At 35.5% G+C, this 22,764-nt stretch overlaps 1 protein-coding gene across 1 annotated transcript in view; it reads right to left on the bottom strand.

Annotated features, from left to right (window-relative positions):
- LOC116512367 (serine/threonine-protein kinase Sgk3) overlaps window positions 1-14,949 on the bottom strand; it is a 36,716-nt gene extending 21,767 nt beyond the window's left edge. Inside the window, 4 exon segments of the mRNA XM_032222833.1 lie at window positions 4,305-4,319; window positions 4,321-4,498; window positions 13,889-13,960; window positions 14,813-14,949. Coding sequence (XP_032078724.1) covers window positions 4,305-4,319; window positions 4,321-4,461 — 156 coding nt within the window. The 5' untranslated portion in view covers window positions 4,462-4,498; window positions 13,889-13,960; window positions 14,813-14,949.
- Between the last annotated feature and the right edge of the window lie 7,815 nt (window positions 14,950-22,764).

Genomic DNA, 22,764 nt, shown 5'->3' with positions numbered 1-22,764 from the left:
TTTGGCATGCCCACATGGAAACAGATCTAAATGACCTGGTTTAAAAAAAAATTACAATTTTTATTGAAAGTTTTAATTACAATAGTAAAAGCAAATACAAACTAATCTCAGAGAGGGGAGAAATAAAAAGAATAAAAAGTGCAAAGGAAGAAAAAAAAGAAAAAGAAATAGGAAACAAAAAATAGAGAAGTTATTTTGATCCGCATGACAGTTATAAACTAACTTAATAGCTCTTTACACCCTATAAAGTTACAAACAAATATTTCTACTCATAATCCCCTATCTAGATACAAATCCATAAAATATCAACTTTTCAGTCCTAGTTTAAGCAAAAAGTCTTTAAAGGGTTAACAGAGTTTTATAGATACATGTCTTATTTTAGATTGGTCAAACAAACTTTATATTCCTTCCTTTTATGTCTGGCAATCTTAATCTTTAATTCATTCAAATGTTGTCCTCAGATTTGATCTCACTTCAAAAATTTATTTTCCCATTTCAAAGGCCTTTTCAAGGCTTTAGCAATCCTCATGTGTAAATCTAATAAAAAATCATTACAGATAGTCCTTGACTTACAACCATTGGTTTAATGACCAAAATTACAACAGCAAAAAAGTGATTTACAACCAGTAACTTTTAACAGCACATAACATTGTCACAGCATCCCCATGGACAAGGAATCAAAATTCAGATCTTGGCAACCACCATGTATTACAATGGTTCAGTATCCTGGGATTATGTGACTACCATTTGCAATTTTTTCAGCCGGCTGCCAACAAGAAAAGTCAATGGGGGAAACCAGATTTGCTTAACAAGCACATTTCATTTAACAACTGCAGTGGTTAACTTAACAACTGCAGCAAAAAGATTGTAAAATTGGGCAAAACTCATTTAACTGCCTTTCTTAACAATACAATTCTGGTTTCAATTGTGGTCATAAGTCAAACACTACTGTATCAACATGATACTCTTATCATTTTTATTTTTACTTTGATTTTCAAAGTTTAGCCAACTTCTTTTATATATCCAGAAGTAAGTCTTTATGCAAGTCATTCTCTTGGCTTGTCATTTATGGTTTCACTTTAGCTTCCTTCTCTGTATTATAAACCACATATTTTTATTATCCAGTATTTCTGGTTTTAATATTTCTGCATCAGGTCAATTTGTTTCATATCTCTTATTGATATCTTTGGACATAGTCTAACTATAGAAATAGATTTGTATTGAGAACTGAATGTAAAGATAAAATCACAATGAACAAAGAACTTGAAAAAAATGGGAACTTTAATGTTATATATCCTGACAGCAGCAAGAATGCTGTACTCAATAGAAAGATACTTCAATGTCCACATGGATAATTGGCTGCAAAAGCAGAGATGGCTAAATTGACTGCTTTAATTAAAGAAAAGAGTACAATAACTTTGTTTTTATTTGGAAATCACTTATGGAATTGGTGCTTGAGATGGAAAACAATGAAACTTAGATTGGGGTTTTACTAATTAGATATATTGTTACAGAAATGGTTAGTATATATTACTATGTAAAAGTAAAAAAGTTGAGTTGTTATGTCATTAACTTATTCTACCTTGCTAAAAAAAAAGTTGGAAGTCAACCCTTTCCTTTTTTGTCTCTCCTTTTACCCTATACTTTCCCTCTTTCCTTCTTCGTCCCTTACTTTTCCATTTTATTATTTCCATTTTTTTCTTTGTATTATTTTGATAAACTAATAAAAATTTGAAGTGTTATACTGTAATTATTTCTAAATCATCACCATTATCATTAGGGGAGGTAGCTGGCACAATTCATACTACCCCTTTCCTGTTCTGTACAGTTGTGGTTGGTCACAAGATAATTAAAGGTTGGACAGTGCCTTGGAGTCAGGAGGTGGGTTTCCTGCTAGTAAGAATGTAGCTGGATCCCCAAGCTATATGGAGCTTCAAAATGCAGGCTAAATGGAAGAAGGCGGGGCTTAGCAGTGAGAAGATGGAGTTTCAGGCTACTCCTGAAATTCCTCTATACCGAAGGATTTTTGGACGGTTCTTTGAACTCTAGCTGTCCCGGAGACGACAGTGAAGGTGGGGAGAGACCCTGGACCTCAGAGATACCCGCAAATCTCTGGGGGGGGTATTAACTCCTCGTGCCAATTCCTTTCTGGATTAGCTGCGTGCTAACTGAAACTGCAGGTTGCCCCTAAGAATGCTAGAAGTGATGTCATCTGGTAAGCTGATTTTATATCCAAGAGAGACTGTTCGCGTTAAAAACTTAAGATAACTGAAACCAAGAACAGGGAAACTTAGCGGCGAATTGGCGTTTTCTAATGGATTTATGGCTGGTGTTACTTTACTTCTTAAATGCTTCAAGAAAATCCTTGACACCCTCCCCCTCTGAATCCCCTTAAGTGGATCGTAAAATTTATTTTCTACTAATTAGCCCGTCACGACTCGACACTTTATTACTTACTACTCGGCTTTGTTTACAATCACAGCCTGTGAGAGACTAAGAAGTCTGTGGAAAGAAAAAAAAAGAGTTTTGCAATTTTTAACTGCGACCACATCATGGCATCCCAAAATACCTCTAAGATTTCATTTCAGAGACTTTTTTTCCGCATGTAGAGGACTTTTGATTCTTATCAAAGATTGGAAAGAAAATTGGATCATCTGATTTCAAAATATGAAGCAAAAACTGAGATTGTTGAATGTTTAATGCTCCTGAAATACAAACGGAAAATGTGAGAATGGTGTCTGGTCTATCTCAGAGGAAGAAAGGAGGGGGAAGCTATAAAGAAGACTCATTTAAAAAGACAGTGTGCAGGAGGAATGGAAAATCCACCCTTGAGAATAAAGTTAATTTGGAAAATATTACAAGCCCAGGACAACATTATTATTATTTCATCACTGATATTCAGAGTCCAAAGGTGCCAAAATATCTTTGTCTGGATTTGATTATGAAACATTTGGTAAATTATCCAACGTGTGGCAATTGGCTGGAGAGGATCTTGCTATTGGAGAGACACTGGCTGATAGATGGAACAACGTAATTAAAATCTAGCTAAATCTGATTACCTTAATATGTAATAGATATAGCTGAAAAATGACTGATATGGATAGTAATATATATAATTTGGATCTGGCTGATAGATTGAAGAACACAACTGAAAACTAGTTAAACCTAATTGCTTTTTCTTGTAACAGATATAGTTGAATAATAATTGATATTGATAGTAATGTATATAATGTGGAGTTGATATGATAACTAACAATTGGAAGATTATACATAAAGAGTATTAATACAATAATTATCACTATTAAAAACTATATAAAATTCATACAATCAAATGTTAATCAATACTGGGAAAATGTTATGATATATGATATAATTAAATATTATGGATGTCCAGCTAAAATAGGATATGAGGATTTGATGATAATAGAGGATTTTATAATAAGTAAATGAATTGTCAGCATGTATTATGGATTAATTATGTAATGCCTAGCTAAGGATGAAGGATGTTTAAATAACCATAGGTAATTAAAATGGAGGTATAATGATGTTGATATGGTAAATATTCGAGTTAAGATATTTGAATTAATATGAGTTAATGGAAGAGAAGCACCAAAGCATGTTGTAACCAGTTGATATACTTCTTTTTTTTTCTCATGATAGACACCTGTGTTTTGTTTCGTTTTCCTGCCTGTCTCTTGTCGTTTTTGTCTCTTTTTGTATTATTTTATTTTTATTTTATTTTTATTTTTTTATCTGTCTTTATTTTTCCCCCCTTTTTTTGATTTTTCCTCTCCCACCGGTGTGGGCAGGGATTGGTCAAGATTATTACTTTTATCAATATTGCTAAATAATAATTACAGTTAATGAAAATGGATATATAATAATGCCTTAGTTAATATGAGTTATGTTGGTTGACTGTGGAGGAGATGTACCAAACTTATCTGTAATTGATTGATATATTTTTTACAGATGTAAAGAAAGATGTGTACCTGTTTTAAACTAAAATTAAAAAACATTTATTAAAAAAAAAATGCAGGCTAAAACCAAACCTTGCAATATATGCTGCATCACAGTTGATTCAGAAGTGAATAGTCTCGGCTGCTAAGGGAGAATAGCATAGGATTATAGGAATAAATAGCTGATTTGGAATTGAAGCCAAAGCCGCCTGTGGCAGGACCTTGAGACAAATGGTTAAATTAAGCATGTCTGCTCTCATTGGTGTAGCATTGAAGTCTTCTCAAACTGAGCAAGGAAGAGAATATGAAATTAACTGTACAATGAAGCACTTTCTGTTCTACACTTACAGTGAATCTTTTTTTTCTTCACTCTGTGTTCATCAGAGCTGGGAATGCTAACACTTGGACCGCTTTCCTTCAGATCCATTTTATGTGCTTTCGAGCAAAAGCTCAAGACCACCACACAGGACGTAGAAAGTATCATCAGCATTGACTTAAAACACATAGCGTTCTTGTGTAAACTTAGATTCCATCATGAAAACCTTAAATAAAATGAAAGGTTAGAAAGGAACAATAAGAAGTGATGTGGTCATAAAATCTGATTTCCCCTTTTAAAATTCACTCCCAGCCCACATTTCTACAAAGTGAATTTGGAACAAGAGTATTCGTGTTTTTTTTTTTTAAAGGGCTTGGAGATTATGCATGCAGACACAAGAAGCATATTTTTAATATTGAATATATATTCTATAGAAGATATGTAGAACTCTGAAATATTTCTGTCACTACATGTATGTAAACTGCAATATGAAATAATTATGCATTTTTATTTGCTCTACTAGCTCCTGACAAATCTCACAAACGCTATTGAAAGAATAACATATAGTCACATGTTGTCACATCATAGCAAGTAACAGAATAATGAAGGTGGATTTTTATGATTGAGGTTTTATGGTCAAGCAATAAATATAATCTCACTAACATAATTGCAAAATGATAAATGTAGGAATTATATTTATGTTATTTCTTCTCTTATCCGTTCTTTCCCACATAGCCCAATATCTTTAATTTAGAGAAAGGTTTACTAAGACTGCATATTTTCCAATGTAAATAGGACAAGATATGACAAGTACCACCTTGCAGTGATATCACTGCATAAATGTTTATATAATTATGCTGGGACATAGAGTGGGCTTTTCATAATGATGTCACTGTGCATCCTCAGATGCTGTGAAAACACATCTTGTTCCTTATTCTGCTGGCAAAAAAAATGCCAACCAACCAAGCTGAGTTGTTTTCTACCATTAATGAAAGGAGATTGGCTGCTGCCTGCTACTATTACCAGCCTATACTTTTTTGCGACATTCTTAAGATAGTAATTCAAAATAATAGTTGGATTTGTGTATAACACTATACCATGAGCATGGTTTATAAACCACCATGGCTGGGCTTGGCTAACACAATAGCCAAAATAAACCACACTATGGTTTATTGTAATATGTAAACCAGAACAGTCTTTTCAGAATAGTTAATTTCTGCCTAATATAAAATATGATATGTTGCCTTAAAACAGCCTGGATTTTCCTTTGAAAAGCTAGATACTAATTAATTCTCTTCTTATCAATAATCCCCAATGCATAGACTCGTAATGTATGCACAGATCAAAAGAAAACATGGCAATGTAAAAAGACTGCTACAGCTTTAAGCTGCTAATTTAAAATATGGAGCTTGCTGAGGGTATACTAATGAACATAAAACGTAAAACTTGGCTGCGGAATTACAATATTTATGCAACCTGGCTTGTGACTGTGACTCAGAGTTAGATCTGCTCAGAGGCTTTCAAATGCGCCCAGAACCTTAGATTTTGGAGATTATGTTCAAACAAGTTGAAACAAATAAATAAATAACCTCATTTATAAGATTTATAGGGTCTTGTTTTATCCCAGGAGTAAATTTATTTTGACAAACACAAGCTATTGTTCTAAATACAAGTAATAATCCTCCTGCATTTAAAATTTAAGCATCAAATGATAAGTATCAAATAATGGCCCAAGAAATACATTTGATGATTCTGGCAGATCAAAAAGACAAAAAATAAAAAATAAAAAAAAACAGTTCAGGGAAAGAAAATGATATTAAGAAATTCATTTCTTTATGCAGCCAAACTTCCAACTTTCAAAGAGCAAACCAAGCAAATAATTCAAAAATGAATTACTTCTAATCTATAAAGACTAGGCGTACAGTCTGGTATGTAATTATAATATTCTCATACAAAAATACATTGACAGCTACAGCAGAAAAGAAGTTTCAGTTTGCCCAGCCTTGAATGTAAAAAAAAATGGAACTTGGCACAAACAACATGGAACAATTCAATTTCAGGATTACACAGGTTGAAATCACATACAATTATATACCTATGTATTTATTTTTGTGCATGCTATTAATATAAAAGCAAAAGAGAGTAAAAGTATTTAAACCCATGTGCTATTTTCTTCCCATGTTACAGGACAGACGTGATTAAACAGATTGCCTAGACTGTTTTCTCTTATAAATATTTCAAATATAAGCTATCAAATTAAATCATGAATCTGTCCTGCAAATAATAATATGCCTTGCCTAGACACCCTGGTTGGACAGAAATAGACACATGGAAATAAACATAAAATATCCAAATAAAACATTCCATGCTTTAAGAATGATCCACAAAAGGCTTTCTCATGTCCCTAGTAAGCAGCTTCTTGAAAGTAGGTGCATCTTTAGGAAGTTTATTCTGCACATGAAAGCAATTAAAATAAAATACTTAAGAGAGGTCCAGTTCTTGAAATTTGGATCAATAGAAGAAGCCAGCAGAATAATATAGACTGGCAAAAGCGGTCTCTAATACTTGCTTTCCCAGCTTCATGTTAATATAATGTTAAGGATGAGGCAAATTTTACTTGTGTTTCCCACCTCAGTAAACTCTATAGATTTATATCATTCTTTCCAAACAAAACTACTTCAAGATGTCAGAGTCAGTTGGGGAATAGCCTAATACATATGAAACATGAAATATAAATAAATAAACTTAATGATCTCACTGACCATCTTACAATGCTCCAAAAATTTCTTTTCAAATAGATTTTACTGTAAAAATGTAGTGTTATATCAGCACCAGCACCTGCTTTTTGGTTTCCAAGGATAACAATATATTTGGAAACAAGATTAGAAAGAGTTGTTCAGGAGAGGTTAGCTGTTGCAACGAGCAGCTTTCTTCCACTCTTAGGAATACAAGTACACCACTGTTTTCACCCACACATAGAATAATTCTGGGATTCATAGTCATGCTAGCCTAAACCTTGGACTAAAGACAGGCTTTGTTTTCAAATACAGTGGTATTTGGCAATAAATGAAGGCATGGACATGAAATATCCTAGTCATCTAACATGACAACATCCCCCAAACGATTGAAATTAAGGACATTTCTTTCTCAATACAAGCTCACCTATAATTGAAATGCAATATAAACTTTGGTTCAAGTTGTTTTTTTTCTTTGCTGTTTTCTGGCAAGAAACGAGGAAGTGTTATGTATACACGTGTGTCTTTAAACGTACATACGGTATACATCTATAGTGTAAGTGTATGGGAAAGAGAATAGCTGAAATTTGCAGATAAGAATTCAGTTTATAAGTGTGATATGTTGTTTACAGGCAACTAGCTTGAATTAATCACTTTCTCTTTCTCCCAACTTTCCTAACGGCAGGTGAACTTTCTGAAAAAGTTACCCTTTTAAAATGGCAAGGTGGAGAAAAATGGCTTTGGACCAGATTTTTGTCTGTCCATCTATATTTTTTCCTTGTGAATACTTGTTAAATTTAAGGTTATCTTCCTTTGGGGAAAGAAACCACCATAACCACCACATGGAATTTAAAACTAAGACTGTTGTATAAAACATTTCAGTCTTGATGCGTCTCAGAATAGAACTATCATTCTAATTATTGACGCTCAGTTTTGTCGCATTCATCCCTGTGGAGTCCTTTAAGATCTGCTTCAGCTATGGAAATATAAAGCAGCAACATCAGGTCACCTTCAGATACCAAGCATTACAAATTAGTATCTCTGTGGGGATTTGTTTTATCTTGACTTCTTGGGGTGAGTCAGCAGTCTAATCCATTCAATGAATTCTAATGATTTGAATCAAACTCCTACTTTATAAATGAATTTGGGTTTCAAAATCAGCAACACCAGTTGCACACATTAAGGTGACTGTAAATTAACCTACTGAATGTTATTACATATTTTTCAACTGCATGAAGAATTCTGAGAACAAGACAAAAGCTTGTTCACCTCCAGAGTTGTTCTCCAGAGTTGTTCTCAGTTCCTGACATGTTTGGGACATTGCCTCCAAAACAATTATCTGAACAAAAGAAAGAAAGTTACAACAACAGAAAAACATTGCAACACATGTGAGACAAATTCTTCAGTTGTATGATATGGTCACTAAAAGATTTCTTTGGTTAGTTCTTCATGTACTAAAATCTTTCTGTTTGCATGTAATAATACTAAGTCACCATTTCCTTTTATAATGCAAGAATGTTTAATGCTATTTTTCAAGGGTCTTTTGTCTAACTCCTGTCACTTCTTTGTTTTCAATGCTGTTTCACTTCCCAGAAATGTCAAAACCACCCTTTAAAAGAAGCAAAATGTTGCAATTATCTCTGGCCATATCATGAATTGAGCAAGACTGTACAAATCTGAACTCTTACGTATTATCCCACTCCTATATGTCAGTTCTCTTTTAGAGCTCAAACCTGACGTAATAAGCTTCACCATATTTAGTAGAATATATATTCAAAGACAGCATTCAGAATACTTATAATCCATTTTATGATTAGCCATAGAATCAAAATAACTTTACTCGTAAATAATCTTAGGTTAGTAATTACTTCATAGGTTTTTTTAAGAGAGAATGAACCCACAAGCAACAAAACTGCAAAACATTTAATACTTTAAAAATTCAGTACTAATCTCCACTTTACAATTTAATTGTAATACCCATATCCAATCTTTTGTATCTATTTCATTACATCTTGATAAACTATATAGAAAAGTACAGTGACTGTTTTATGATAAAGTTGAATCACAGCTCAAATAACCATTACAATGAAATTTTTTACTATCAAAACACAATTGATCACATTAAGATGTCACCTTAGATTTCTTTAGGTCCTAGGAGTCATGTAATATTATATAACAGAATAGTAACTTCAATGTAACAGGAGACATTAAGATTTCTCAATTATTTCAGTCTACTTCTATTTTATATGTGGTGAATTTTTCTCAGTGATCTTTTATTTTTTAAAAAGAATGAAATGTAGTTTTTGACTTTCTGAAATATTTGGTTCTAAGAACTGTGTCACTACCGTGTTTTCCCGAAAATACAACATGTCCTGAAACTAAAGCCTTGCCACATTTTCGGGTGGGCAAAAATATAAGCCCCCGCCCTGAAAATAATCCCCCCAGACAACCCCCCCCTCCGGCGAGGCAGAGCACCACTCACCAACCTAGCGGTATCCCGAAGGTGCCAAGCCACGGGAGCCAGGGCCCAGAAGAAAGGCACCTTCAGAATACTGCTAGGTTGGAGAGTTGCGTTCTCTTCGCTGGAGGGGGGAGTTGCCAGGCGGTTGCTCCCTTGTGAGTGGGTTCCCAAAGAGCCGGGCACAGCCTCAGGGGCGAAGCAGCCATGACGTGACTATGCTCATGAGCAGCCACCTGGCAAACCCCCTCTCCAGCCGGGCAGAGCACACTTCACTGACCTAGGGAGTATCCCTAAGGCGTAAGCCATTTGGTGCTCTGCCTGCTCCCCAGCTCCCATGGCTTGGCACATTCGGGATACCCCTAGGTCAATGCATGGAGCTGTAACTGACTGGAGAGCGGGGTTGCACGAGCGCCTGCTCCGCCCCCAGCTCTCATGCCTCCCAGCCTCACCATGCCCTAGGCCAGCTGTCCTTGCAGCGGCTGCTGAGCTCGGAGCAAAACTTCTTGTCCGGCTGCCCATAACCATAGAAAACACTCCTAGAGCAGCCACTGCTGGAAGAATCGGAAGCCAAATTCCGGAGTTGGAAAATACCCAACGGCATGCGATTTATTGAGCTTTTTGGACTCCTGGAGTTTGTGGCTCCCGTTTTTTTCTTTTCTGTGGGAAACGGATCCAAATGGCTCTTTTGAGTGTTTAAGGTTGCTAACCCCTGCGCTAGATTTACTAATCTTTAAAAAATCACACGCAGACACGCCCCTTTCCCATTTTATTTTTTATAACAACAAAACATATTTTGTACTTCCCAGAAAATCACTAGTCAGTTACATGTTGTCCTTTGGAAGGTAATAGGAGGTAAAGACTTTGTTTACTCCTAGGGGAACTGAAAGATTGCCTCATCCTCCAAGAATGGAGCAGAAATAATTCACTACATAATAACCTCTTGAGGTAACTTCATTCTCCTACAGCCCACTCCTGTGCACAGTGAGTTGCATCCTAGATTACTCAGATGTAGCTACTGCTGGCTCTGTAGATCTGAGCATTTATGAAATATATATAATACATATGAATGAATTGACAAAAGTCATGTACATCATTTGTGCAGAACTCCAGAATCATAATTGTCACATTTAAGTATTCGGGTAGTAAGGAAAGAACATGGTAAATTTGTTGGAGGACATTGTAAAAATACATCTCTAGAATAATATCATATTTATACAATACATGCCAATATTAGCCATTTAAAAGTACATTTAAATTTAAAAATCAATGAAAGACAAATGTAAAGTGTGATTTTATGAACATGCTGTTGTTCGAGAGGTGCATTTTTACATGGTATTGTTTTAGAGATCTATTTTAAATAGTCAGTTTGGTATAGTGGTTAAGGCACCATGCTAAAAAACTGGGAGACTATGAGTTCTAATCCTGCACTAGGCACGAAGTCAACTGAATGACTTTGGGCCAGTCATTCTTTCTCAACCTTAAGAAACAAACAATGGCAAACTACTTCTAAAATCTTGCCAAGAAAACTGCAAAGACAAGTCCAGGTTGTTACCAGGAGTCAACAATTATTTGAAGGTGCACCCACACAAAATCACCCAAATTAATCTCCAATTTTATTACTGTATGCAATTGAAGAACATATATTTTTCTTTTTCCTTTAACAATTCTTTTTCTAGAAGTCTTTAAAACTGAGAATATTTCTTATTATCATATTAGCATTTTTATGTATTATTTTTAGATTTACTTGGTGGGAGAATATGATCAGCTAAAAATCTACCATGTTTCACTGCATTTCTGTTTTCTACCTAACAAGTCTCACGTGTCCTTTGTTACCTATACTTTTTAGCATAGATTGAGGTAATTTTTGAATTGCATATTATTCAGAAATAGAAAAACCCTCCATAAATGATTATCAATACTAGGTGCAACCTGAAAGCATCGTAACATGTAGCTTATTAAAAACCTCTGTTGTGTTTACTTATTGTTCATAATTCCATATAGGTTATTCAAAAGTAAAATCTATAGCTTTCTGTAATGGTTAGTTCCTAACCATTTAGTGAGATTTAAGACACAGGTATTATATAGAGGCATCTAGCTGCAAGCTTTTCTGTTACCAGTGAAGAGGTTTGCCTCCCTGCCACATCAAAGAAAGTCTCAATCCTAAATTGGTTCTAAATGAGAAATACTTCAGTTGCTGAGATTCTTTTATTTCCTGTCTCCCATTCTTTCTGCCTCTTTCTCCAGTCTAGTAGGTAGGAAATGCACGTTCTGGGACCATTCTATTAAACAATGCCATCTTCTTGGAGCCTTGCCTTCTCTGTGGTTGTGCACCCTTGAAACACCATCCCTCCAGAGATCTGATGGACCTGTTAGCCTTTTATAAGGCTTTGTAGATTTGGTTTTGTCTTGGGCCAGGTTATTAGGCAGACTCTGCTGGTAATGCAGCTTGCTTTGGAGACTTTTATTTTAACTAGAGCATCATGGGTTACATGTCGTTGTAGTTTTATTCTTCCTATGTCACCCAATTCTTTTCATCTCAATTCATCCTGTAAAGGATGATTTTGTGACAATGTTGCTTGAAAATAATTACTTACAATCTGAAGAAGCTGCTAAAGAGCTGATACCATTATGGGTCTTATTGCACATTTATCTTAGACAGTCTTAGAGCTACACTATACAGATGGTCCAATGGCATAATATCAGTGACTGTTTGAACTTCTAAGGCCCTGAATTAAGTGGTACTGAGGAAACCAGATTTATTTAATAACCATGTTACTAACTTAACAACTGCAGTGGCACATTTAAAAACGGTGGCATGAAAGATCATAAAGTGAGGCAAAATTCACTTAACTGTCTTGCTTAGCAACATAAATTTTGGACTCAATTGTGATAATCAATCAAGGTACCCATAATGTTGCATTTTACTATCATGTCATTTAGCAACTAGTCACAATTGCTATTGTGATCTGTAAATTCATCGTTTACTGCTATGTCATTGACTCCTTTTTTTTTACACTTGCCTTTTTTAGTTGATGAAAAGTTGTAAAAATGTGAAGGCTTGTTCATTACTCATTACAGTTTTATTTATTTAACTACATACCATTATCTTCATTTATTAGTTATAGTGTATTTCCGATTACACTTAACCTTTCTAGACAATGAAATTCTGGAGAAATTGTGGATTGGCTAATTTCCCTTAGTGAAACTCATCAGTTCCTCTCCCTCCCAATTACTGGACATAGTTTTTCTTTTCCTATTCCCTGCTATGATCCAACCCATTAAACATTTTCCTGAGATATCACTACAGTAGTTCAATGTGCAACAGAGTGATCAGATCTTGGCAACTTTACACCCTTTCCCCACTGTAGCAATTGTTTAGATATTTAGGATAAAAGATACAATGAATTAAAAATGGATCACGGTAGGGCATTGATTGGATACCAGTTTTGTAGAATTTGATTGGTCAGCTATGGATTTCTCAGCATTTTAACCTGGCAGCAATGATATTGACTGTGAGTTACTTTCACTGTTTTTGAAGGACTGGAAAGTGATAAAATTAGCATTAAATTGTTCTTAAAAGCTGTAATTATATATTAATCTACAGCTGCCGCAACTTCAACATTAATTCAAAAAGAGCTCAGCAGAAATATAAACATTTTGCTTCTGAATATTTTAGCTTGATATGACAAAACACAGTCAGTAAGAAATAGGAGATACTTTATTACGTCTCTAAAGAAAACAACAACCCAAATTATGGACATCTAATTTAAGACCTGCATAAAACAATACTCCAACAGTATGTTTCCTATGGATTCCCAATTACAAATCTCTTTTAAAATATGTCTTAAGAAACTTCTCTCTGTATCTGCTACTTTACTAACTGCATAATTATCACTGGAAATATTTCAGAAAATCTATTGTAAAAAAATAAAACAAAATCACGAGTAGCTTCGGCACTATTGATTTTAATGTTACATTATGTAAATAGACTGTCTCAAAAGTCAAAATATACCCAAGAATAATTTTAAACACACAAGAAGTTCAAAACTTATAATCAGTAATATAATCTTGTATTTATACTTCAGAGGAAAGTGGTTTCTTTTTGAATTCTCTTTCTTGATCCCATATATTAATTTGTTTCTAAGAACTGTCAAAAAAGAACCTATATAAAAAGGGTAATCTCCCTCAAGCATAATTTTATCTGGCAATTAATCAAAAAGCATAAATGTGGAAATAGATTTACAAAATAATTTTCAATACTTTTCTGTACTGTATATATTTTTTTCTTACTTAAACCAAATTTCTTTATGCTGGTGCAATAGTGTAATATTGACAAAGACAAATATGTTTCCTTCTGCTACAATATCCCCGTTAAAGTCTGTCAGACTTCTTATGACAGATCTTCTCTTTTTTTTCTTACCTTGGCAACTTTTCAAAATCCATTTTGTAGTATTCTTTTTAAAAAGAAATAGTTCTTTATACAGAGTCCCAGCTGAAAGAAAAGAAGGGATAAGAAAAATAAACACTAGGAAAATGTAGGGTCGAATATATACTTAAGTGGGTTTTTAGGTTCAGTAAAGAATCAAACACCTCGCATCACTAACTGCTGAGACTTGTTTAGCAGTAAAAAGAAAAAAGAATCACTCGGCATTTACACAAACTTCTACTTCAACCAACAGAATCACCTTACCGGCGTGCGGGAAATGTTGAACAATTCAAAGCGAAAATTAAAACAACTCGGTCCTAAGTGAATGGGATTCTTTTACTTGCTTCCTCAAAAGCAAGCAAACGGGGTGGGGGTGGGGGGTTGCGAGACCTGCATGTAACTCAGTTGCGACCTAACTTCTTTCCTCTTTCCCAGCCCAAAGGCACGCTGGCTTACCGCAAGAGACTTGTAGCTTTTTCAAGCTGACATCGCTCTCGCTTCCTTCTTCCGATTTTTTTTTTTTTAATTTTATTTTACTGCGCGCGACTGGCCGCTTGGGGCTATTTCTCTACTGACGTGGTTAACCCGAGAGGGCGCGCCTCAAATACAACCACCCGACGCGAGTCCGGCTGCTTCTCGGCTTCCCGACCCCCACGCACAGGCGTTCCTCCCCCCACACGCGGTCGTCAGATAACCGCCGTAACCCGGGGCGCCGTCCCTTAGCTAGTTTGTAGGAGAGACGCGCCCAATCTCTCCCTAGCCCCGTCCCTGCGCAGGGTGGAGCCTTGCTTTCTCCGCCCTTTGGAGTAGTGGGGGGGGGGATGAGTGGGCGGGTGTCGATTTTGACCAGCCGCCGAAGCTTTCGCTCACCGCGGGACAAAAAAAAAAGACCAGAAAAATCCTGCCCTGCTTACCAACCTCTCTCTCCTTGCACCGGACCGGGAGGCGGCTGCAGCTGCTGCTGTGGCGGCGGCGGCTGCTTCTCCGGCTGCTGTGGAAACAACAGCCAGAGACGCCATGAGGTTTCTTTCTCCCAGTACAAGAGCCGCGCCAGGGTCACTTGAGGACGCGTTCCAACGTTGGATTCATGTGACTTTGACACGAACTCGGCAGGACCTCTCGCCCCCTGGCGGATACCTGCCACGACTAAGGAGTTATTCTTTTTTAAGCAAAAGCAGAAACTGCTGCGAAGTAGTTCAGGTTCAAAGCTTGGGAAATTGGTATCTTCTTTTTAAAAAAAAAATCTGTGTGTTTTTAGTAGGGTAGGCACCGTCAAGGACCGTCCCGTAGGCAAAATGCAGTAAGTCCGTCATCCTTCGCAGAATAGCTTCATACAGTATCAGCAATGACTGTCAAAATCGCAAGAGCCCCGGAAGAAATTTTAAAAAACGACAAGAAAAGAATTTGCTATCTTATATTTTTTTATCATTTATAAATACCTAATCCGTTTACATATATTTTAAGGCAGTTTGCATTAAATAGCACCAGAAAAACACTTGACAATTTAAGTTATCCAGATGGATCATTTAAAAACAAAATTGCGAACAACAAATAAAGGCACTTATTCATTTGATTTATTACCATTGAATTGAGATCAACTCCTGTTGATCCGTCTTTAATAACAGCTAGTACGTCTTCCAAGGACAACACATAAATCTCTGATCCATATTATCCAACTTAACTATTGTCTTTCCCTTGTGTTTTCCTCAACCTTGCCAGCATATTTCCATATGGCAAAGGCTTTCATTTGCTCTTTCTTAAGATCTAGGGCCTAGACACAGCAAGCTGTCTCTTGGGTGAAAAGTCCCATAAATATTATATTTCTGCCAAGTTCTTCATCCCACCTACTTTACTCAGTAGCGCTGACCAAAGAACACCTGTACTATGAGATGGACTCTCTCTCCCTAAATCAAACTGGATAATATATAAACCTAGTTTAGTATATTGAATTCAAAAGTTCTTCCCCATTTACTGTTCTTGCAAGATACAGTAGTAATTAAGATATAATGGTTTAATGCCATGCAAAATGAGTTGCCTTAAGTAGCTGTGCCACTGCTCAAAGGTAAAACTGGTTTCTTAGTTGTAGGGACAGAACAGAGGAAAGCTTTTGAAGATGGTTTCAATTAGTAAACTGAAAAACAGGAAAGAGAGCTTAAGACAATAGCTCTTCATTCTGTGCTAGCTTTCCCTAACTTTCTTTCTGACCCTCTCTTTATACAGGTAAAAAGTTTGAGGTAATATTGGATTCTTGATGCTCTCTGATTTCTTGCAGATGTTTTGTTACCAAGATAGTAGATAACATCATAGTGAGAGGGAGAGTTGAGTTTACTTGCTGCTTATATGCTGACTGATTGAGGTACAGGGCGGGGCATAACCTTTTCCTAGGGGGTCACAGCAACACTTGTAATAACAACACAAATAATTCATACACCATTCGAAAGCCCATCAAAAACTGAGTTTATTGACACGATTTAATAGTCAGTATGACCACCATTAGCCCTTCGAACAGCATTCAAACGAGGTGGATAAGAACACAACAAATCTTCAAACAGTTCCGTTCGATTTTCCAGATTTTTCAACACAGTTTCCAAATTCATTCTCAAAGTTTCAACCGAATATCGATTTTGACCTTGCTCCTGAATCATCAGAGCTTCCACTTCATCCTTAATTATGGCCCCAATGTTCTCTGCCGGATTGAGATCTGGCGAATTTCCCGGCCAGACGTCATTGCCCCAAAATTCGACATTGTTTTCTTTTAACAATTGCTGAGTCGCATTTGCACGCATGCAAGGAGCTTTGTCATGAAGAAAGACAGCCTCACCAACCACCAAGACATTGTCTGGATCACTGAGAAATGGAATGACATTCTCCAATAAAATTTTCTCACGGAAATAACTGCCATCCCAGGATTCCCCTTTATCCTTCAAAACCCAATGCAGTTTCTTGGCTGTGAAAATGACGAAAATCCCGATGCAAGTCGGATTGCGAACGATTTGTCGATATCGTTCATGTTTGGCGATGTCGTCGACGTCTTTAGCCCAAATTCGATCGTTCTGGAAATCCGGTTTTCGAATGGCATAAACGAAGAATTCGTCAGATGGCGCCAAATGAAGAAAATCTTCCTCGGTCCATTCAGACAACCAATCGCACAACCAAAGCCGATCTTGAACATGTGTTTGAGTTTTCAATGGTTTGCAAATGACGTGGAATGGCTTCAAACCTTCTCGTTCTCGATATCGGCCGATTGTCCTTTGATCAACTCGTTTTCCACGAATTTGAAGGATTTCTTGGGCCACTTTTCGGTTTCCTTTTCGTTGTTTGCGACTGCCAGTTGCAATGATGGCTTTGCTTTCTTGGGACAGTTGCAGAGGACGCCCTTCTCCAAATTTTGTGAAACATTCTTGGGCTGTTTTGTTCCAATTATCAGTAACCCAATCCGGATGACGTTTCAATTTGTTTGCAATCCATTTTCGATTGATAAACGTCGCTCCAGCATCGCGAGCCTCTCGAAAGGCAATGCATTTTATTCTGTCAATGATCCTTTGTTCTTCCAAATCGAATTTTCCAGCCATTCTTAAAGCAAATTTAACATTTAATAGCTCATTCAATTCAGTTTTTTATGGGCTTTAAAATGAGGTGTCGCGGAAGTTGTAAACTGCTGTCGATCTTGCTGTGACCCCCTAGGAAAAGGTTATGCCCCGCCCTGTATATTAGATGGTAACAGAAAAGTACGGTACATATTTTTATATATAGACTCATCACCAAGTAGTTTAGATCTAGAAACTTTGGGGAATGTTCTGTATATGTAAAGTATAACTGGATGTTGCTCCATTGAGCCATGATGATTGTTCATTTCATTAGTACTCAAAGGACAAAACAATTCCCTTAAGCATCACAACTCATTTTATGTGAAATCATTAAGCTGTAGTTTAATAAACTATTATTAAGCAAAAATAGATTAGTATATCTGAATCTTAATTACTGTATCTCTGAGCCATTTATTTAATTTTGAAGTGCCAATCTGGCAGTCAATATAGGGTAAAAGCTAAGTATAAATATATTTTATAAATTAGAATATAGCATCCTTATCACTTTGGATCAGTTCAGATCATTTATTGTATTCCATGATCAAAAAGCAAATTAACCTAAATAATTTTATTATCCCAACTTATAAACAATTTTTATCAGGTAGTTAATAAACTGAAAACAGTTATACAATTTTATAATAACAGCAATAGCAGACACATTGGAAATAATAAAAATTTTACATTTCCAGGTTTCATCATTTATTTGCTAGTAACGCAGCTACAAAGTAGAAATTGGCAACTATAAAAATACTATCATGATTAAAATTGTGCAAATAAATATATATATATATATACTTATAAATAAATATATATATATATACTTAAAGTCACATTCCCAAAGTTCGATTCCCAAAAAAAACTTGGGTATGGCTAGCTGATGAGAGCTAAATAGCTTGAAATAGATCTATACTAGTCTCCCTTTATTTATTTATCAGCATAAATATAACTTTTATATATATATATATATATATATATATATATATATATATATATATATATGTATATATATATATATATATATATATATATATATATATATATATATATATATATATATATATATATATTCTGAGGTTTTCGCGGGTGTTAGTATGTAGGTCTCTAGTTGTTCAGGTTTTCTCCCGCGTAGAATTGGAGATGTCTTGGCGACGTTTCGACGAAGTCTCATTCGTCATCTTCAGGCGGCTTCAGACTACTTCAGGTTTGGAGTTTCCAGGAGTAGTGTGAGATCTCAAACAGCCGAGATCTATATATATATATATGATTTACAACAAAGTTACTTTGAACTGGAATTAGGATATTACCCAATCCACAGTAAACTTATCTCAAGTTGGAAAGCAACACAATGACAGTATAACAGTGCACAACACATGGTTTCAACTGCTCCCAAGTGACAAGGGCAAAAACTCTCTGCAAAGGGAGTAAATTGATATGTTTCTTCTTTTAGGATTAAAAACAGAACACTAAACCTTGCTAATATGAAAATCCTATGGTATTTTTCAATGTCAAAAATATACAATTATTTAGCTTGGGCAAAAGTTTTGCTTACATTTCTCTTTTCAAAGCAGCAATCAGCCTTACCATAATTCTGCCTCAAGAGCAGAGCAGCATTGGAAGCAAAATCAGGGTTCCCAAAGATACTCTTTGAAAACTTGGGCTGAATACCTCTAGGAGGAAGAAGACTTTGTAGGTGCAATCCTGTGTCATATTATAGCATAGCAACTGCCTTGCTCTGGAAGACAAGGCTGTATCAAGGCTTGTAAAGCATTTCTTTGATTGGTCTGTCTAAACAGTGCCGAAAAATGGGCTTCTCCATTTTGGATACAGAAGTTGCTTCAGCAAGAGTTCTCCTTTTGGTCTTCTTCCTAACTTAATATTTACATAATTTTTCATTATCTGTTGTTTTTCAGATTATATAATATTTTCCAATATTTAAAATATTCTTGTTTCAAATATCTCTATTGGTATATGCTCTGCTGAAATATATTTATATAGAGAAATGATATTTCCAACATATGGAATAACTGTGCAGTGTCTTCTTTAACAAGTTATCTGTTATTTTCTGTAGCTTAGCTAACAATTAAACAAGGATTTTATCATTCTAATAGATTTTAGTCTTTCCTGACTGTGGGTTCCACTAATGCAGTGTCACCGGATACCAGGGTTAGAGTGAACATAACAGTGATTTTTCTATCCAAATTGAGTGGCAAAGGTAATATTGCCCCTGTCATAGCACACTTGTAACTTGTAAAATGATTGAGTGCCGGCTTCTTTTGTGGAGTCATTTTTAGGTCTTCAATATACTGTCTTTTCTTTTGCTGGACACTTGACACAAGAGTGAAAAACTACTATCTGGAGGCCTGTCTTTAATGCACTTTTGAGAATACGTTTCTTTATTTACATTCTTAGGGAAGGGAGAAGATTCAGCCACTCTTCATAATTTCCTAATGGAATTCTTGGCTCTTTTGTGCCTTGGTAACAGAATCTGCCAGCTATTTCTCTTGATTATATTGCATAAAACAGGAAAGTAGCAGAGTGGGAGTTGGGAGGACAAGGAAAAGAAGTAATCTAGAGGAAAACAAACAAGATCATTCAGAGGGAATAGAATCCTTATTTCCTGAGATCACTGAATATATTCAGAAAAGAACCCAAAACAGAGATTTGTATTATTACTTTGAAGATTACTATTTCAGACTGCTGATTAATACATTTAATTTACCTTTAAGAAAGAATTTGGAATATAATAATGTACCGTAGCTGCACATACCATATTCATGTTTGTCATATTTCTATTATATTGCTTGCATTGATACATGTTGTGGCTTATTGTTGCTCTTAATACAGTACCACTATACTCAGTTGGTTGTAAAATTAATTGTGTTTAAAGTAGCCTTGATAAGATTAATAACATTATTTTCCTTTGTGTGAATAAAGAGTAGAATGAAGGCCATCAAGTACATAGTGTGAATACTCTGGCAAGTGGATTATAACTGTTTTATAGTCCCTTATGTCTAATCCTTCTGTTATCTAGAGCTGTATCTCTGCTTTCTATAAAAAAACTTCTGTATATTATTTCCAGGCAAATGGGACTAGATACTGCCAAAGCAAATGGTCACATTGCCATGATACTGTAAATTGCCTTCATTTATTAAAAAAAAAAATCAGTTACCTCAGAATAGATCAATTGCTTTCTGTAAGCAAATAAAATACAGTTTTGCAGTCATTTTGCATTCATTCACTTCTTACAAAAAGAATAAGCCAAAGGGGACCCAGGGATAACACCACAAGTAACACTATTTGTACTAAGCTGAGCCTTCTCCAGTGTGATGCTTCCAAATCTGTTAAACTTTCATAATTCCCACCCAACTAGTGGTGGACACAGATGGGAAGGGAAGTCTTTAATAAAATTATATTAACATGTAACATATATTAACATATAAGAAGGATGAATAAAAAGACTTTGAAGAATCAACACAAAAGTAAAAATACTTTTGCAAAAGTAAAAGAAATAAGTAAAATAAACTTTAAAAAGGTTAAAAAGGATAGCATGCAAACAGTAACTCTACCTTGCCGAGTGTTGCACAGGGATGAGGTGGAGACATAGTGAAACTGGAAAAAGGCTTAAATGGGATTTTTTGATTCTTGAACTGGAGCTACGCATCTAACTAAAAACTACATTGTTGCTGCAAAATATTATGATTTGTCAAATATATGGAGAAACATAATTGAAAAAGTGAAAAAAATAAGATAAACTCCATCTGAAATATTTTTGAAAACCATTTTATGACACCCCTTTTTAAATTAAATTAAGTATTTTGAAAAAATACTTTCCAATTCGTTCATAAAGGATGATATTGGCTTTTTTCTTTGTAGTTAATACTTTATAAAAATATATTCCATCAAATTATTTGTGGTTCCACTGATGTTTGTCTGGCTAAGAAAGTTGCCCATTCCTAACCTAATTTGTTCATCATAACAATTCCCATAACACTGACAACAATGGCAGCATTTGAAAGAAAAGCTGTTTTGGCTTAGTAATGTCCACAAAAATGTCAATGTGAGATTAAGAAAATATCTTAAGGATGGCTTGCTGTTTAGTATTAAGTTCCAATAAATAACATCTAAATCTATAGTTTCAAGGCTTGCTGAGAATTTTGAACTGAACAGAGATGAATAAGTATGTGTATCATCAAGCTGGTGTCAGCTCTCAGCAACTTCATAGATTTTTTTCCAAAACCACTTGTTTTCAGTTTGGTCCTTCAAATCTTCCACTGTGCATCAATTACTACTATAATCCTTAATCTTTGGATTAAAAAGATGTGATTTTCTTAAGAGGTTTCTTTAACACCAAAGTTCAAAAGCATCAATATTTTTTCTATCTTGTTTCAAAAACCACCTTTCACTTCCATAATGGGACAGAGAAAGCCATTGCTTGTATGATTCTGTTTTTGTAAATATAGGCACATTATGACATGTGAATAAGAAATCAGTTTGGTTTAGTGGTTAAAGAATAGGTCCCTGACCCCCAGTCTACGGACTAGAACCCGTCCATGGCATGCCAGAAACTGGGCCACACAAACAAGGGAAGCCCCATCTGAACCGGAACATAAAATCACGACACCTCTGGTCCATGGAAAAATCTCTCTCCACACAACTGGTCCCTGGTGCCCAAAAGGTTGGGGGCCACTGGGCTAGAAACTGGGAAACTCTCCTGTCTTTGCCATGAAAGCCAGCTGGGTGGCCTTGGACTAGTCACTTTCTCTCATTGCTACCCTACACTGCTTATCAATCTAATAAACAGCTCTGTGGCATTTCTCTGTGGCACGATTAATAAATACATTATTGCATATGCTTTGATTGACTACCATCTACTTCATCAACTGTTTCCTGAGTACCTGTATATAGTATATATTTCTGATGGGAACTGCAATAAATACTGGAACGAAAACACACAAAAGGGAGTACAAAAATTATCTTTGCCTTAATAGTGACTGCTGAATCCGGTACACCGTTCTTGAGTGATATAACACAATCATTTTTACATTGGCAAGAATGTTAACCAGGTTTAGATACCCTTCACATCGATTGAGGAAGAGAAAAATGTTGTTCTTCGCACTAGCTAGACAACTTTTTCACATCAAATTACGATTCATGAAAAAAGTCACGAGACAACAGCAAGGCATTCTAGGAAACATTCATTTCGGTTTCCATTCTCATAGAAGCTCCAATGTTTCCTTTGAAACGGAAACACTACATTTCCCAGTCGTCTTTGTTAAAAAACAT

Source organism: Thamnophis elegans, chromosome 8 (assembly GCF_009769535.1).
Source record: "Thamnophis elegans isolate rThaEle1 chromosome 8, rThaEle1.pri, whole genome shotgun sequence".
Taxonomy (NCBI): domain Eukaryota; kingdom Metazoa; phylum Chordata; class Lepidosauria; order Squamata; family Colubridae; genus Thamnophis; species Thamnophis elegans.
This window is presented reverse-complemented; position numbering and strand designations above follow the sequence as displayed.